This window comes from Jaculus jaculus, chromosome X (genome assembly GCF_020740685.1).
Source record: "Jaculus jaculus isolate mJacJac1 chromosome X, mJacJac1.mat.Y.cur, whole genome shotgun sequence".
Classification (NCBI taxonomy): domain Eukaryota; kingdom Metazoa; phylum Chordata; class Mammalia; order Rodentia; family Dipodidae; genus Jaculus; species Jaculus jaculus.
In genome coordinates, this window is record NC_059125.1 from 2,425,638 (window position 1) to 2,444,844 (window position 19,207).

General features: G+C 45.1%; 1 protein-coding gene across 2 annotated transcripts in view; it reads right to left on the minus strand.

Annotated features, from left to right (window-relative positions):
* The window catches only part of Shroom2 (shroom family member 2), a 197,769-nt gene extending 178,628 nt beyond the window's left edge, over nucleotides 1–19,141 (minus strand). For both annotated transcript variants that reach the window (XM_045140089.1, XM_045140087.1), the window contains exon 1: nucleotides 18,971–19,141. In XM_045140089.1, the coding sequence (XP_044996024.1) occupies nucleotides 18,971–19,141 (171 nt within the window). The remainder of the gene's footprint in view (nucleotides 1–18,970) is intronic.
* Nucleotides 19,142–19,207: the final 66 nt, after the last annotated feature.

Below are 19,207 nucleotides of genomic sequence, written 5' to 3' on the forward strand. Positions count from 1 at the left end.
AGCACCCATGTAAAAGGACCAGGCATGGCAATGCCTGCCTGTAACCTCAAAACCTAGTGGGAGGGTCAGGAGCATGGCTGGGGCTCCATGGTCAGCCAGTCTAGTGGAAAAACCGAGAGCTCCAAATTCAGTGAGAGACTGTCTCGGGGAAAGAAGGCAGAAGATTAACAGAGAAGGGCCCTCTTTCCTTTGCTGTCTGCACACATGGGCATGGGGCACACACATCTTCACATGAGTGTATAACACACACACCAATACATTCCCCAAGAACGAAAATGTCTTTTCTTGGCTGGGCAGGGTGGCTATATATATACCTATATATATATAGGTATAGGTGCCTATAATCCCAACATTTAGGAGGCTAAGGAAGGACTGCCAAGAGTTCAAGGCCAGCCTGGGCTATATAGTGAGATATAGGTCAGCCTGAGCTAGAGTGAGACCATGTCTCAAAAACAGTACTTTCTACCCCCTCCCTTGGAAACTGAGAGTGGAACCTGAGTTTGAGTACCTTGGGCGCGCTAGGCAAGTGCTCTACTCTGAACTATATCCATCCCCAGCCCCAAGTGGCTTTCTGTTGTTGTCTGTTTTGTTTTGTGTTGTTTTGTTTCTGTTTTTGTTTTGAGGTAGGGTCTTGCTTTATCTAGTCCAGGCTGACCTGGAATTCACTATGTGATCTCAAGGTGGCCTCAAACCCACAGCGATCCACCTAGCTCTGCCTCCCAAATGCCACCACACCCAGCTCAAATGGTACGTTTTAACATTTCATGTGTTCTTTTTTTCTCCCCTTCCTATTCTCACTCCCTCCCCTCTTCCTTATACCCAAGGCCTTGCAAATAATAGCCGAGAGCCACAGCCCTAGCCTCTATTCTCTCAATATTTTTGCAGCAAAAAATACTATGCCACTCACTATGTTTATAGCTTTGCAAGCATTCATGCAATTAGCACTGATTAATATCACTGTGTTTACAAATTTGCAAACACAAGCACAATTAACACAGAGGCAAATTTTCATCCTATACAGAATGTGGGAGCCATTGGCAAAGAACTACCTTCTCCTACTTTGCAAGCAGATGGAGGGCTTTCTGCTCAGATGACAGGGGGCCTTGGTCTTCCCACCACTTTTACTTCTCTAAGACCCCCTTTCCCACTTCTTCAGCACCTCCTCTTCCTCAGTCTTCCCAGCTCCACCTTCCTCCTGAAGGCAGCTGTCTTGCGCCCTCATCTTCATCCACCTTCTCAGGGCTGATCCAGCTCCTGAGTGCATGTGCAATTCCTCGGGGGAAGAAAAAGTCTGCCATACAGGATTATAATTAGCTAATCTGATGAACGCAATCTTGTTAATGACAACTTAATGTGCAGCTCTCCCAGGCAACATGTTCTGCACTTGAGATAGCACTGCCAAGAGAAAGGTCCAGTCTCTGATGTCATCACAATGGAAAGCTGCCCACCCACCTCGGCCTCTGGCCAGCCTTAACTGAGGGCTAACCCTCTACACTGGGCATCCTCTTAGCCTCCTGCACTAGCTACCTCTAGGGCTCTCTAGTGAGCATCTGAGGACTAGAGGAAAAGAGAGGCAGGGTGAAAATTAAATTACCAGCTGGGAGAAAAGGCTAGGGGACATGGGGGTCTCACTTTATATAATAAGTGTGTGCTGAATAAGCCGTGTGCTAACTGGACACCCAGTGATTCCTTCAATAAAGTAAATAATCACTTCCTCTTGCATGGGAATCAAGTGGCGTGTATTTTGTCTTTTAACGTGGAGTATATCTGCCAAAAGGAAAACTTGATTTCTGTCAGGATTTCATTTGCTAGAACAGTCTGACATATCAAATAATACAAGAACAAAATCATAACACAGGCTTATCTCTTGTTCATGTAGTGGTAGCATTAGGAGAATGATGAAGCCAAGAGCAGCCACATTTTTCGTCATTCAAGAACAGGGCTAGATGGCGGGAGAGGTGGCTTAGTGGTTAAGTGCTTGCCTATGAAGCCTAAGGACCCCGGTTCAAGGCTCGATTCCCCAGGACCCACGTAAGCCAGATGCACAAGGGGGGCACACGCATCTGGAGTTTGTTTGCAGTGGCTGGAAGCCCTGATGTGCCCATTCTCTCCCTCTCTCTCTTCTCTCTCTCTCTCTCAAATAAATAAATAAATGAAAATATTTTAAAAAAGAACAGGACTAGAGAAATGACTTAGCAGTTAAGCACTTACCTGCAAAGCCAAAGGACCTCGGTTCAATTCCCCAGGACCCACGTTAGCCAGACGCACAAGGGGGCACATGCATCTGGAGTTCGTTTGCAGTGGTGAAGGCCCTGGCATACCCATTCTGCCTATCTGCCTTTTTCTCTCTCTCTGTCACTCTCAAATAAATAAATAAACAAATTTTAAAATAATGAACCTATGCTGATTAACCTCTGACCTAAGGCCACCTTTATTCCAGCCAGGCATAAGAGGAAAACTATGATGGAGCTATGAAATGGCAGACATCATTTCGGTTTATACTTCACTGGGTAGGATAGACATGACCATACCTAACTACAAGGGAAGTGGGGAAATACAGTCCAACACTAGGAAGAGAAGATACAGATCTCTACAAGTGGCATCCACTCCACACACCTGTGGATCCACCTTGAAGATTTTTTTCTACCACTAATGGATAAAGGAGTGAAGAAATGAAGGCCTTTGTTACAGAAACATTTAGCCTTCACCGTTTATACTTTTTGTCACTTCACTTTAAAATAAGTCAATTTTAGGAGCTGGGAATGTGGCCACCTACATTCAGAAGCCCTGGGTTTGATCTCCAGTACTGCATCAACCTCAGGGTGGTGGTAGGCTGGAGCGATGGCTTAGCAGTTAAGTTGTTGGCCTGCAATGCCAAAGGATCCCACTTCAACTCTCCAGGACCATGTAAGCCAGATGCAAAAGGGGGCACACATGTCTGGAGTTCATTTGCAGTGGCTGGAGGCCCTGGTGCACCCATTCTCTTTCTCCCATTCTCTCTCTTTCTCAAAATAAATAAATAAATAAAAACAAAGTTTAAAAAAAAACAGCGTGGTGATACTGTATGTCTGTAATCCCAGTACTGGGAAAGTGGAAGCAGGAAGATCAAGAGGTCAAGCTCATCCTCAGCTACATAGAAAATTTGAGGCCAGACTAGACTACGTGAAACCCTGACTGAAAATCAACTTTTAAAAACTTATTCTGGAGCCAGGCATGGTGGCACATGCCTTTAATCCCGGCACTTAGGAGGCAGAGGTAGGAGGATTGCATGAGTTCAAGGCTACCCTGAGACTACATAATGAATTCCAGGTCTACAGTGAGACTCTACCTCAAAAAAAAAAAAAAAAAAAAAAAAACAACAACAAACAAACAAAAAAAAAAGGCTTATTCTGGGCTGGAGAAATGGCCTAATGGTTAAGTCACTTGCCTGTGAAACCTAAGGACCCAAGTTCCATTCTCCATTACCCACATAATCCAGATACACAAAGTGGTGAATGCGTCTGGTGTTTGTAGTGGCTAGAGGCCCTGGAGCACCCATTCTTTCTCTCTCTCTCTCTCTCTCTCTCTCTCTGCCTCTCTGTTTCTCAAATAAATTTTTTAAGAAAAGCTTATTCTGAGGCTGGAGAGATTGCTCAATGGTTAGAGGCTCTTGCTTGCAAAGCCTGACAGCCCAGGGCTCAACTCCCCAGTACCCATGTAAAGCCAGATACACAAAGTGGCATATATGTCTGGAGTTCATTTGCAGTAGCAGAAGGTCCTGGCATGCCCATTCTATCCCTTCCTCTCTCTGCTTGTGAATATAAATAAATAAATGCCTACTCTGTATCACATTGCTATGACAGACCATAAATGTTATAAAAAGAAATTGACAAAAATACTTTAGAGCCAGGTGTGGTGGCACACGCCTTTAATCCCAGCACTTGGGAGGGCAGAGGTAAGTGGATTACCATGAGTTCAAGGCCACCCTGAGACTACAAAAGTGAATTCCAGGTCAGCCTGGACTAGAGTGAGACCCTACCTAAAAAAAACAAATAGGGATGGAGAGATGGCTCAGCAGTTAAGGAGCCTGCCTGCAAAGCCCAAGCACCCAAGTTCAGTTCCTCAGTACCTACATAAAGCCAGCTGTACAGGGTGGCACATGCATCTGGAATTTGTTTGCAGTGGTTTCAGGCCCTGACATGTCCCCCACCCTGTTCTCTACCTCTCTAGGCTTGCAAATAAATAAAATATTTTTTAAAGATCATTAGTATTATAAAAAGCCTTACTTTAAAACAGCATTCTGAGGCTGGAGGGATGGCTCAGCAGTTAAGGCACTTTCCTGCAAAGCCTAATGACCCAGGCTTGATTCCCCAGCACCCACATAAAGCCAGATGCACATAGTGGCACATGCATCTGTAATTTCTTTGTATTAGCTGGAGGCCCTGGAGTGCCCATTCCCCCCCCCCCCCCGGCAAATAACTACAGGTGGAGTCTTGCTCTAGCCCACGCTGACCTGGGATTCACTATGTAGTCTCAGGATGATTGATAACTCACATGATCCTCCTTCCTCTACCTCCTGAGTGTGCTACCACACCCAGCTTAAAATATTTTTTTTAATTATCTTAACTTTGGAGGGAGAGGAGGAATAAAAACACTTCTAGGTAATACATTGGTGCTAGCATTAGTTGATGTTATATAGCAAATTCTTCAAACTGAAAGCAGCAAACAACTATTGGCGGCTTTACTCAAAGCAGCTGGGACCACTCAGGACAGACTCTGGAGACTAGGCCTATTGATATTCCCCCATGACCTTGTAGGACCCCCCAGCCTGACACCTCGGGTGCCCCTATGCCAGTTGTATGCAATGATGCATGAGGTTTCAGGAGGTCTTAGGGCCTCAGGGAGAGAAAAGATAGAGGCAGAGAGAGGGCAGAAGACCAAGGACAGCAAAGTCTACCTAAGCAGATATTGGGGGAGGTCGTCATCCACTGCTGGAGTGAGACTTCTCAATGACACAGTGGCTCTGGGATCTCTTGCTCTGTAAGTGACCCAAATAAACTTACTGGCTCACCAAAACTGATTTTGACACAATCGTACTTTGATGTGTCGCCTTTGCCTTACCGAGGGTAAACAGATGTGTATTCGTACCTTCCAGGGAAAGTTTCATTATAACGAATGTAGCTTTTATTTTTATTTATTTATGTACTTTTTTTTCTTTTTGCAGTGCTGGAGAACAAACCCAGAGCCTTGTACATGCTGTGTAAACACCCTACCATTAAGGTACATCCCCAAACCAGATGTATCCTTTAATTAAATACATACCTATAAATCCTGTGCTAAATAGCCAAAAATTAGTAAGAAAATCACCTTGAATATCCATGTCCTCACAGTGCCTATCACTACCTACACAAGACCACCATAATTGGAGGAAAAGATCATGACATCAAAATAAAAGAGAGACTGATTGAGAGGGGGAGGAATATGATGGAGAATGGAGTCTCAAAGGGGAAAGTGGGGGAGGGAGGGCATTACCACAGGATATTGTTTACAATTACAAAAGTTGTCAATAAAAAATAAATTAATCAAGGCTTGTGAAGCCTAAGGACCCCAGTTCAAGGCTCGGTTCCTCAGGACCCACATTAGCCAGATGCACAGGGGGTGCACACATCTGGAGTTCGTTTGCAGTGGCTGGAGGCCCTGGCGCCCCCATATTCATTCTCTCTCCCTCTCTCTCTCCCTCTCCCTCTCCCTCTCCCTCTCTCTCTCTCTCTCTCTCTGCCTCTTTCTGTCTGTCTGTCACTCTCAAATAAATAATAAACAAAAAAGTTAAAAAATAAATTAAATTAACTATTAATTTTTTTAAAAAAGAAAATTACCTTGAGACATATTAGACTTCTGTGATGCAAAATCCAGCACAAAGTGTGTCTGTAATAAATGAGTGCTTTTAATACATTAGACTTTTTTTTAATAGTTGCTTAGCTTTCTAAGACATCTGGACTGAGAAAGGGAAGGGAAAGAAGGAATTCAAATTGATTAGAACTAGCTTTGCATGATGACTCACTGAATCTCCACAATAATACAATCAAACAGAAGTGATTCTAGTCTGACAGACTGAGGAGAAAGGATCAGAAAGGCTAAGGACCAAGGGCAAGATGCAGCTCAGAATGCAAGCAGGTCCTGACACATCACTAACAGCTGACTTCCCTCTGAGCTAGAACCATTAGCATAGTAGGGCACAGATGCCCCTTTGGTCTTGTTTACCCAGCTGAGCAAGGTAAGGATCCACTTTACTGGCAGGTTTCCCATCACTTTTTAAAATCTGCTCTATACAAAAATGCAGTATATGAAAAAAAATATTATAGGGATGGAGGGATGGCTTAGCGGTTAAGGCGTTTGCCTGCAAAGCCTAAGGGCCTCAGTTTGATTCCCCAGGACCCACATAAGCCAGATGCACAAGGTGGCACATGTGTCTGGAGTTAATTAGCAGGTCTGGAGACCCTGGCACACCCATTCTCTATCTTCCTCTTTCTCTGTCAAATAAATAAATAAAAGCTTATTATATGATAAGAATATGGCCAACCCAAGAAGAGAGCTTGCAAACATTATTCCAGGCAACCCACTCTTCAATACTAAAGAGCACTAAACATTTTCAAAAATTTCTGTCAGAGAGGAGAGAATAAACAACAAAAACCAGCCTCAGAAAAAGAATCTTCAGCTGGGCATGGTGGGGCACCCCTTTAATCCTAGCACTCAGGAGACAGAGGTAAGAGGATCGCAATGAGTTTGAGGCCGCCCTGAGACTACATAGTGAATTCCAGGTCAGCCTGTGCTAGAGCGAGACCCTATCTCGAAACAACAACCATGAAACAAGATCAGAGGAACACAGAAAAGAAACATCTGTGAAACAAAATCTGGAATTTGAAGGAAAAAAAAGGGAGGCCATAGATTCAAAACTCAATGAAAGGATTAGAAAATAAGGTTAAACAAAATCTCCTAAAAAGGTCAAAGACACAGGGAGAGCTGAAGAGATGGCTCAGCTATCCTTGCAGAGCCTGTCTGCCTCAGTTGGATTTCCTCAGAACCCATATAAAGCTGGACCCAAAGTGGCTCATTAGTCTGTGATCTCAGTGCACCTAGGAAAATGGGAGGCATGCCAGGACAAGCCAAAACTGGGGACAGCTAGTCGGCCATTCATTTGCAGTGGCAATAAAGCCTGTTTCACAGAAAGTGGAGCAGACACTGCAAAGATGTCCAAGGACCTCATACATATGGTGTGTCATGTGTGTGCCCATACATCATGTACATGCATACTTAAAAAAAACACTAAGAAATGAAAAATAAGGAAGGATCAAGAATCAGAAAGGTCTGACCTCACTCCAGCAGTATTGCTCACCAGCAGAGAATGGAGACCACTGTCAGAGTGTGCTAAGCTGAAACTTAACCCAAACAATCAAGTTGGCAAGATAAAGCATAATATTTGCACAAAGAGAAGGAAGACCCCCCCCCGACCAAGTGTATGAGAATATAGTAAGAATGTTTCATCACTGGAGAGGATTTGGGGGCTAAATCAATAATTGCATAGGAAATTAAACAAAATATAGCCATCTTTACTATGAATGACTACAAAATCTTGTGGGGGGGGGGAGGAATAACCAGAGTATATACCCATGTTTGTAGGACATCAGTTATCACCCAAACAATGTAGGTCTGGGGTGCGGAGCTTTCCTCCCACAGGCAGAGCATTGTGTTGGATGCTCAACAAAGAAAACAAGTTATACATAATCTTTAGGGCATAAAGTGTAGTTCAATTGAAGGACACTTCTGTAGCACACATGGAGTCCTGGGTTCCATCCCCAGCACTGGAAAGAAAACAAGGCCAGAACAATGTCAACACTGAATATTGTTAACCCAGACCTCCCCAGAGAGGGCAATTTTACCTCCCAAGGGCCACCTGGCAACAAGTCTGCAGACCTGTTTCGCTGTCACCTGTCACAATGGGGAAGGGAGGGAACCAGCATCAAGTAGTTAAAAGGCTGGGGACACTGGTAAACATCCTACCATGCACAGATGGCCTCATAACAAAGAGTTACTTGGCCCCGAATGTCTTGATTGGGAAATAAAAATCCTCTCCTAGCCATAATTATGGTGTGGAAGCCATTGGGAACGTAGGGGGCCCAAGAAATGTTCCTGAGGAGTGGAGAAATGAGCGGTGGCAATGCGGAGCTGAGTCCAGGGCTACAGTGTGAAACCAAATCAATATTTGTACACAGGATATGGGAGAAAAGAACTATTGCAAAGAGCTACTTTGTTTAAAAAAAAAAAAAGTACGGGCTGGAGAGATGGCTTAGAGGTTAAGGTGCTTGCCTGCAAAGCCTAAGGACCCAGGTTTGATCCCCCAGTACCCATGTAAAGTTGAATGCACAAGGCAAAGCATGCATCTAGAGTTGGTTTGTAATGGTTGGAGGCCCTGGTGTGCCCATATATTCTCTCTCTCTCTCATAAATAAATATATTTAAAAAAACAGTGTCGGCACTGTGCTGCATAGCTAGACACACACACACACACACACACACACACACACACACACACATGCACACATGCGCACACTCTTTGTCCCCTTTCTTCTGCCAGTAAGTAAAACTGGTGATCTTCAAGGGCACAGAATCTACCCTACCAGGGCTCTCCTCCCTGACCATCACAATTTGCCACTAATCTGAAAATATTAAAAGTCACTTTTGATTTAAAGATAATTCCATCTGTTTCTTGTCAATCTGGAACACTGTTTTCTTCCTTCTCCAACATAGACAATCATCATTGCTTTCAATTTAATACTCTTGGAATTGAAAATACAAAAAAAAAAAAAAAAACACAACAACAAAAAACAGTCTATGGCCGGGTGTGGTGGCACATGCCTTGACCTCAGGGGCAAAAGGTAGGAGGATCACCTAAAACGACATAGTGACATAGGTCAGCCTGGGCTAGAGCAAGACCCTACCTCAAAAAACCAAAATAAATAAACAAACAAACAGTTCTTTTTCTTCTTAATCCAGAAAAAAAAATGGTATCTTTGCAATTCACATTTTTCAATTATTTTCCACTTATTCTTTATTGAATTTTATTTTTATTTATTTATTAGAGAGAGAAAGACAAAAAGAGGCAGATAGAGTTAGGGTTAGAGAATGGGTGTAGCAGGCCCTCCAGCCACTGCGAACGAACTCCAGAAGCATGCAGCACCTTGTGCATCTGGCTGACGTGGGTCCTGGGGAATCAAACCTGGGTCCTTTGGCTTTGCAGGCCAAGTGCCTTAACCACTAGGCCATCTCTCCAGCTGCACTTATTCTTTTTTAATGGTACTGGGGATCAAATCCAGAACTTCACACAAGTGGAACAAGCACCCTACCAGACTAAACTCCCATCTCAATTTGAACAGGGTCTCACCGAGTAGCCAAGGCTGGCCGGAAACTCGACACCCTCCAGTGTCCACCTCCCCAGTTCACCATACCTGGCCCAGATGGTTTTTTTTGAAGGATTTTTATTTGTGTGTGAATATGTCGGTGTGCCAGACGCTTGCACCACATTTTGCTGGCTTTATGTGGGTGCTAAGGAATCAAACAAGGGCCAGTAAGTCCTGCAAGCACACATATTTAACTGCTCAGCCATATCTTCAGCCCCCAATTTTTTAAAATATATTTTATTCATTTATTTGAGAGAGAAAAAGAAAGAAAGAGGAAGTGAAAAAGACAGAGGGAGAATGGGCACACCAGGGCCTCCAGCCACCGCAAACGAACTCCACATGCATGCGCCCCCTTGTGTATCTGGCTAACATGGGTCCTGGAGTTGAACTGGGATTCTTTGGCTTTGCAGGCAAATGCCTTAACCACTAAGCAATCGCTCTACACACACACACACACACACACACACACACACACACACACTTTTTTTTTTTTTAATTTGACAGAGAAAGAGGGAGCGAGAGAGAGAGAATGGGAGCATCAGGGCCTTTAGCCCCTGCAAATGAACTCCAGACACATGCGTCCCCTTGTGCATCTGGCTAATGTGGGTCCTGCAGAATCAAACCTGAGTCCTTTGGCTTTGCCGGCAAGCGCCTTAACCGCCGCTAAGCCATCCCTCCAGCCCTCAGCCCCCAATTTTTTAAAAATGATATATTACCATCCATCCACTAATATACATCACCCCAAGGAGAAGTCTAAATAGACCCTACTTGTATCAGAATCTGATGATTTTTTAAAATTTGTTTTTCTGAACCATCCTGTTGGCTAAAGAACCCAGCCCACATATATGGGCAGACCCTAGACTTCTAAAACCTGTAAAATTTCTCCTCTAAGGCCTTAGGCCACATCTACCTAGTGTTTTAATGTAAAAGACAACCTGAATAAAAAGTCCATTCAGCCCTTACACTCTACAATTATATTGTTGAATGCTTCACCATGTCTAGTGTGCAAGGAAAGGCTCCACAGAACCCAGGACTTTCAGCCCTCCCCTATCCCTAAGAGCCTGGCCACAAATCCAAGTTTATTTACATGCTGGTACAAAACAAGTCTGGCAAGGAGGTAACTCCAAAATGCATTTCCAAGGCGGGGGGGGGGAAGCTTGCCCAAGTGAGGGGTCATGAAATATAAACGTGTACTAAGAAAACCTAGCCTATTACAACCAAGTGAAAATGACTATTTGTTATTCCACATGTAGCTCTTGGGCAAACTAGCTCCCTGCCTCTAAGAGATAAATGTTAGAACATGTTAAGCAATACCCCTAACTCAGGCAGAAGACCAAATTCAGCACAGCACAGAAGTGTGATGCATACTGTAGGTTTATAGCTTTTCGCAATGGTGGAAGCCTCTGGATTTATAGTTTTGAGTCACATACCATACCCTAGTGTCTCCCAGAGAGAAAATCCTCCAGAACTTGACCCTGAAAGCCTCCAGCTACCAGGCTTTGGACTAGGGCTTTAGGCACTATGCCTGGCTCCCCACCCCCTATGCCCAAAACCTCTCTGGAGGAACAAGGATTAGAATTCAGCAAGGCCAAGTTAATTTGCAGGCTGCAAGGGGTAATAAAGATATATTTGAGAGCCAGTTGGCAAGGCAGATCTCCCAAGTGAAAAGGCCTTTCAGCATAGGAAAGAAAACTCACCTCGTGTTCTTTAACCAGACTATGAATTCTCAGTACAAATGAGTCTTTAGACTCATTCTAACAACTCCAGAACACAGTGTGACTGCCATCACAAAGTGACTTGGTTTTAGAATGCTGAAGATTTGATGTGGTTAGAGCACGGTGGCGTGAGGAAGCAGGAGGACCAAGGCCTCCTCTGCCCACCATTTCCCAGACACTTGTAACGCAGCCGCTGGGCTGCTGCAAACTGTGTGTAACACAGAAGTCAACCAAAGTCCACAGAGAATTGACATCCATCCCTTCCACTACCACTACTGACGCCAATCGATCCCTCTTTTTTTTTTTTTAATACCTTGGCTGATATCTGATATAGAACTTACTTCTTCGGGGTAAATACAAGGGCAGAAGGGGGATAGAAATGTAGTCAGTAGTGGGCTTGTGGAAGGCTCTGGGTTCCATCCCCAGCACCATAAAAGAGGAAATGAAGAGTGGAGGAGAGGAGAGAGAAAAAGGGGAAATAAAGTAATCTAGGTATGGAGGCACACACCTATAGGGCCAGCACTCAGAAGACTGAGGCAGAAAGATTCATAGTTCCAGGCTAGCCTGGTAACAGTCTCAAAAGAATAACCCCGAGGCTGAGGATATAGCTCACGTGGTAGTGTGCTTGCCTAAGCTAGCATGGAGCCCTGGGTTCTATCCCCGGCACCTCATAAACCTGGCATTGTAGCACAAACCTGTAATCCTAGCGCTCAGGAAGTACAGTGGGAGGACCAGAAATTCACGGTCATCCTCAACCACACAAGGAGTTCAAAACCAGCCTGGGCTACATAGACCCTGTCTCAAAAAGAAACAAAAAGTAATTTTAAAAACCTACAAGGATGGGCTGGAGAGATGGCTTAGTGGTTAAGCGCTTGCCTGTGAAGCCTAAGGACCCCGGTTCGAGGCTCGGTTCCCCAGGTCCCACGTTAGCCAGATGCACAAGGGGGCTCACGCGTCTGGAGTTCGTTTGCAGAGGCTGGAAGCCCTGGCGCGCCCACTCTCTCTCTCTCCCTCTATCTGTCTTTCTCTCTGTGTTTGTTGCTCTCAAATAAATAAATTAATTAATTAAAAAAAAAAAACCTACAAGGAAGCCAGGCGCAGTGGTGCACACCTTTAATCCCAGCACTCTGTAGGCAGAGGTAGGAGTTTTGCTGTGAGTTCAAGGCTACCCTGAGACTACATAGTAAATTCCAGGTCAACCTGAGCTAGAGTGAGACCCTACCTCGGGGGGAAAAAAAAAAACACAAAGGGGCAGGAGAGATGACTTAGCAATTAAGGCACCTGCCTGCAAAGCCAAAGAACCCAGGTTTGATTCCCAGGGACCCATGTAAACCAGATGCACAAGGTGGTACACGCGTCTGAAGTTCATTTGTAGCAGCTGGATGCTCTAGTGTGCTCATTCTCTCCCCCCCTCCCCTCTCTCTCCCTGCATCTTTCCCTTTCTCTCTCAAATAAATAAATAAATAAATATTTTGCTGGGCGTGGTGGTGTACACCTTTAATCCCAGCATTTGAGAGGCAGAAGTAGGGGGATCACCATGAGTTTGAGGCCACTCTGAGACTACATAGTGAATTCCGGGTCAGCCTGGGCTAGACTGAGACCCTACCTTGAAAAACTTGAAAAAAATCCATAAGGTCACAAAGGACAACCACTTGTGCCAACTAGGGGTATTGCTCTAATATCCCTGATACCTGGTCACCAAAAACCTTAACTCAGCATAGACACACTAAACTGGAGACCAGTTTGTAAGCCACTAATGTTTATATAGTATGCTTGGAACCTCTCACTCCAACTTATCACCAACTACCTGTCCTTATCCGTGAATCCTTGGTTACTTTGGACTCCAGCCAACATTTTACATAAGACTTTTGCAACCTACTGTGTACCCCTTAAAATTTCCTGATTCCACCTTTAGCATTATGAAGTAGAATGAGGATTAGGGAAAAAAATATTTTCACAATAGTCAGGAGCCCTTGAAAGGATGACCCAGCTGAGGAGCTGTCTATAAATAACACCAAGCACCCCACAACATAGCAATGTGCACCATATGTTGGTGTGTGCATACACACACACACACACACACACACACACACACACACACACACACACATTCATAGGCTACCTGTGTTCCCAAACACAACCTGAAAAGCCACAGGCTCTCAAAAGAGCTTGCCCAGGAGGCCAGAGGAAGCCAGGCCCTGATGAATGTGTCCGTGTTTCTGGCATTCTTATAGGAAGGCTTTAAGAAATGGTAGCCAGGGCCAGGGCCTCATTCCTTCTCCCTTGACAAAGATTCCTAAGGCGCAGGGGGCCTCCTGACACTCAGCTGATGGATGCAGCTCCCCAGTGGGTGACATCTTAGAAATCAGCTCTATCCTCTTTTCCATTGAAGTTCTTTCTCCGTGGTTAAATGGAAGGGAAAGGGAATAAGTAACATCAGCAAGACATCGCCAGGGATATCCCTCAGTGGTACAGCACTTGCCCAGTATGTGCAAGGTCCTGGGCTCCATCCTCAGCACAGCAAAAGTTTATCATTTTTAAGAGTCATTGTGGCTTAACCTACCCCCAAGTCAGACGCAGCTAAATAAACAACTCACTGAGCAATATCCCAGGGCCCTGAGAGGTCTTGTACTCGTGTGGACTCTCAAAAATACAACCAAGTCCTGTATGGGAAGATGGGTTTTGGTTGTTTGGTGTTCCCCCCACACACACTTTGTGTGTCTAAATGCATGTATAGAGCAGAAGGTGAGGATGGCTGCCCCCCATCACCCTGTCTTATTTACCGAGGCATGTTCTTTCATTTGTACCCAGGACTTGCCAGGTTGCCCCGGGAATACTGTCTCCAGGCTACCTAGCTCTGGGATTACAGGTGGGCAGGCAACAGCACCCACCAGGTATTTACATGGATCTCGGGATCTGAACTCAGGTCCTTACACTTGCCCGGCAAGCACTTTGTCCACTTAGCTATATCTCCTGCCCCTGCTTATTTTTATTTTGTGTGTATGTGTGTGTGTGTTTGGTTTGTTGTTTGTTTGCTAATGGTAGCAAGATTTCAAGCTGCAAATCTGTGTAAATGTACCAAGCTGTTATCCCCATTACCATCTTTCAGCAGAGGTCTTAGAAAGTTTTAGGTGGACCCCTCACATTCCACGAATGCAGCTCTCTCCTGGAGAGTAATGTCTTTTACCTTCCTCCAATCCAGACAGGAGAAAAGTCAGACCTTACTCAGCAGCCACTCTGAATGCTTTCTATTTCCTTTCTCCAGCTACAAGAATGCAGATGAAGCAAGTATTTGTTTGCATTTTACTGTGTAAATACAGCCTTTTCTCAAGGCCAACAGCTGGGCTTGAAAAGCAAACAGCCCTCCATGAAAACACTGGAAATGCCAAGGACTCCAAACACACCACCCTAAAGGCCACTGTCTTCAAAAAGAATCAAATAATGGCCAAAAGACTTTAAAAGCCATGAAGATACACCATTAGCCTAACAAAGTGATCTGCAACTAGGGAAACATATGGCGAGACATCTGGGGACATTTCTGATTGTCACACCTGAAAGCAGGTGCCAATGGCCTTTTGGTAGAAGAATAGGAAGCAGCCGAACAGCCTACACTCTACTGGGTGCTGAACAAACCCCACAACAGAGAATGATTCAACCCAGAATGTCAATGGTGTAAAGACTGAAAAACTGTCTCCTAACAGATGTCACCTAGTTAATCCATGACATCACAAGAGTTCAGGCACAAGCAATGGCATTTACTGGACAGGAAGCTAAGGTGGACATTCAGGGTCAAGGTCTGAATTTCAAGGCCCTTCCAAGGACTCACCAGGTTTGTGGCCTCAGAAGACACCATTTACCCTCTCTTGGCCAAAGCTGTTTCATCCACAAATAAGCCAATGCAACATTTCCCACTTAACTGTAGGAGTGAATCAGCCTGGCTCTAGCCATCCCTTCCAATATTGTTTTGCTCTGCGATGTTAAAGATCGAAAGTCCGTTGTGGTAATGCACGCCTTTCATCCCAGCACTCGGGAGGCAGAGGTAGGAGGATCGCCATGAGTTCGAAGCCACCCTTAGACTACAGAGTGATTCCTAGGTCGGCCTGAGCTAGAGTGAGAAACTACCTCGAAAAAGAAAAAAAAAAAAAAAAAAAAAGATCAAATCCAGGGCCTGGTGCAGGCTAGGCAAGCACTCCTACTAAGCTATTCTTCTAGACTAGTCCAATTCTAAGTCCTCTGCTCCTATAAGGTTTCCAAATGACACCCATATATAATCATCAAAAGAATGTATTCTAAACTGGATCAAGCTACTCCTAAATCAGTATTAGCTAAACAGAAAATTAGCTGTTCAATAAACCAGGCATCCAACATGTAATTAATGCATAGGCTTGTTTTTATTTTAGTTCAAAAGAACAATTAGAAAAAAAAAATTATTATTTAGTAAGATCCCCCTACAATTTTTCAGTAGCTATTAGAAGAGTTGAAGTCTGGATTAAAGTGAATTTTAGTTGAAAGATTTTCCCTATTATGTACCAGAACAGCCTATTTCTACCTTTTAAGTGGCCATTAATGGGAACAGTTTCCTTCACCATTTAAAAATAATGTGACAGTTAATTACCAGACGTCAGGCTGAAGGCAGGCATCACTCGTAAGCCACCAGAAATGACAGGTGTTTGAGATCCTGCTGATTAGACACAGAAGGACCTGTGACAGTGCACTCATTCTTGTGAACCCCGGTATAACTGCACAAGTGTGTCAACTAATGTTTGCATGGAAATACAAGTCTCAAATCCTTCACAGTCCCATCCAGCCTAAGGAATGAAAACGTAATTTTCTAGTCACATGGAAGCACTGCTGGGGAGATTGCTTAGTGGTTACAGGTGTGTGCTTGCATGCTTGCAATGCATGCTGGCCCAGGTTGATTCCCCAGCCACCCACATAAACCAGATGCGAAAAGCAGTGCATGTGTCTAGAGTTTGTCTGTAGCGGCAAAAGGCACCCCCCAACATGCCCTCACACTCTCACTGTCTCTTTCAAATAAATAAATAAAAATGTTTTTTTAAATTTTTTATTTATTTATTTGAGAGCGACAGACACAGAGAGAAAGACAGGTAGAGGGAGAGAGAGAGAATGGGCGCGCCAGGGCCTCCAGCCTCTGCAAACGAACTCCAGACGCGTGCGCCCCCTTGTGCATCTGGCTAACGTGGGACCTGGGGAACCGAGCCTCGAACCGGGGTCCTTAGGCTTCACAGGCAAGCGCTTAACCGCTAAGCCATCTCTCCAGCCCAATAAAAATGTTTTAGACACACAAAGGAGCACATGCATCTGTAATCCACTTGCAGTGTAGGAGCCCTGGCATGTCCAATTTCTCTCTTTCTCTCTCAAATAAATAATTTTTTTAAAAAGATTAAGCCAGGCTGGGAATATAACTCAGTGATAAAGCTTAGCATTACTGAGTTTGATCAGCACCTACTTCAATTTCTAGAAAGCACAGAGAGAGGCAGGTAGCTGTCAAGCATGCAGGATTTGTAAAGCTATGACTACATATACAAGAAGGAGGGAAATCACTGGCAGATCTCCCACAAGTCTGGGAAACAGCTGAATTTTAGAGGTAAATGACCTCCAACTGTCTTACCCTGTGAAAACAAAAGGCAAGTCTTCATATTAAGTGTCTTAGTTTATTCCATCTGCTATACAAACAAGTCTGAGGAAGATTATAAAGTCATGTTTTGTTTTGTTTAAGAAATACATGCCAAGTATGTTGGCATATGCGTGTAATCCTAGCATTTGGAAGGCTGAGGCAGGAGGATTGAGAGTTCCAGGACAGCCCTGGAATACACAGAGTTCGTTTGCAGTGGCTGGAGGTCCTGGCGCACCTATTTTCTCTATCAGCCTGACCCCTCTCTCTCAAATAAATTACTTTAATCCCAGCACTCGCAAGGCAGAGGTAAGAGGATCACTGTGAGTTCGATGCCACCCTGAAAATACATAGTGAATTCCAGGTCAGCCTGAGCTACAGTGAGACCCTATCTCAAGAAAAAAAAAATTAAATTTTTAAAAAAAGAAAGGAAGAAAAAAGAAAAGCATGATATGGTAAAGATCCAAAAGATTTACCTGTTAACTTTTTAACTTCACTAGAAAAGTCCTCTAAAACCTTTATTTAAAGGCACAGGTTAGCTAGGCATGGCAGTGCACCCCTGGAATCTAAGCACTCAAAACACTAAGGCAGAAGTGCAAGATCAAGGGCAGCCTGGGCAATTTGTTTAAGAACCTTTCTCAAACATAAAAATAATGCTGGGCATGGTGACCTTTAATCCCAGGAGGCTGAGGTAGAAGGATCGCCATGAGTTCAAGGCCACCCTGAGACTCCATAGTGAGTTCCAGATCAGCCCGGGCTAGAGTGAGAGCCTACCTTGAAAAAACAAATAAGAATAATAAAAAACAAAAAAATTAAAAAAAAATAGTGGGGTTGCAGATATAGCTCAGTAGTAGAGTACTTGTATAGAATTCCCAAGGTTCTGAGTTCAGTGCCAGGAAGGAAATGGGGGGGGGGGGGCGGGAATGCACAGGTTAGAACTAGGTATGTAGTTCCCTAGTACAATAGTATAGACGTTGCCTATTATGTGAAACAGCCAGGGTTGGATTCCTCATCATGATATATTTTTTTAAAACAGCAGAAGCTAATGCCACTTAATAATTATGCAAAAGCATGCAAGGTGTCCAAACTTTATAACTAGTGTAAAACCGTAGCCTGTTCAAAGAATCCAGTTTGATAAAGGATTATATGTTGGTTAAATTTATAACAGTAATCAGTAGTCTAGATTCATAGAGGAAGGAAAGGGAAGGGGGAGGGGGAGGAGGAGTGGGGAGGTCTCATCTGCTGTTTGAACAACAAAGCCAACCCACTTCCCAAAGTCAAGACCAGTGTGGTGGGCTGGGGTAACTTAATGTCTTCCTGTTGTGGTGAGGGAGGGGAAGAAGAGGAAACCAGCAAGTCACCTTCAAAGGGAACTTTGCCCTTGGTAAGGCTCAAGTGTTCCCAGAGAGAAGACCTCTCGACACTTTTTACCAAAAGGCTTCAGCAACTGGCTTGCTGTTTGTTTCTACACGTTTATACAAGTTCAGTTGGTAAGTTTCAAGATGCATTTCGTTTTAAGAGAATTCTAATTCTAAAACAACCACAGACACACACACACCCTTGTTATCGGAACTCAAATTCTATTTTATAAGCACGCTGAAGTTTCTGTAAGCGTTGGCAGGTATCCAGGGCGCGTGGATGTCGGGTGCGTGAAGCCGAAAGTCAGCAAATATTGACGAGTTAATGGGAATCCAGAAGCCAGGCTGGTAGCAGCCACTGGTCTGGATTTCAGAATACAAATGGGTGCAAGTCTAAAAGGTGCGCAATCAGGGGTCCAGGACAGGTCAACACAGGTAGGGAAGGCTGTGGCCATCTCCCCGCTCCTGAGAATGTTCCTCTCCTCGCCACCAGGCAGTCCTTCAGGTGTAGGTCGTCAGTTGGAGTGGCCAGAAGTGACAAGGAACTCTGCCAAGTGTGTTCCCAGAAGGGGAGGGAAAGGAGACCCGGAACAGGATCCACTGAAACTATCAGCGACGCAGAGAGCCGCCGGAGGGCGGCCAGGGTGGCGCCACAACCACACACCTATGCCTGCCCAGGACCCGGATCCCTGCAGGTACTTGAGTTCACACGCGCCCCGGACTGGAGACCCAAGCTGGGACACTCCGTCCAGTGCCCTGAACCCCGACACACGTCCAGGGTCGAGGCAGTGTCTGGGCTCTCACGGCGCGGGCCGCACGGTCGCCTTACCTTGGTGATGACCAGTGGCTCGCCATGCTCGCGGCCGCCCTTCAGGGTGAAGCCCCACGGCGCGCCGCCGCTCAGATGCACCTCCACCAGGCGCCCACCGTCGGCCGCCCGCGCTTCGGCCTCGGCTTCAGCCAGGCGCTCCGGCCGCCCCAAGGGCTCGGTGCCGTCCATAGCGCGGGGCGCTCAGGCCCCCGGGCCGAAGAGGCCGGCGCCCATGCACTCGAGGGAGCCCGCGCC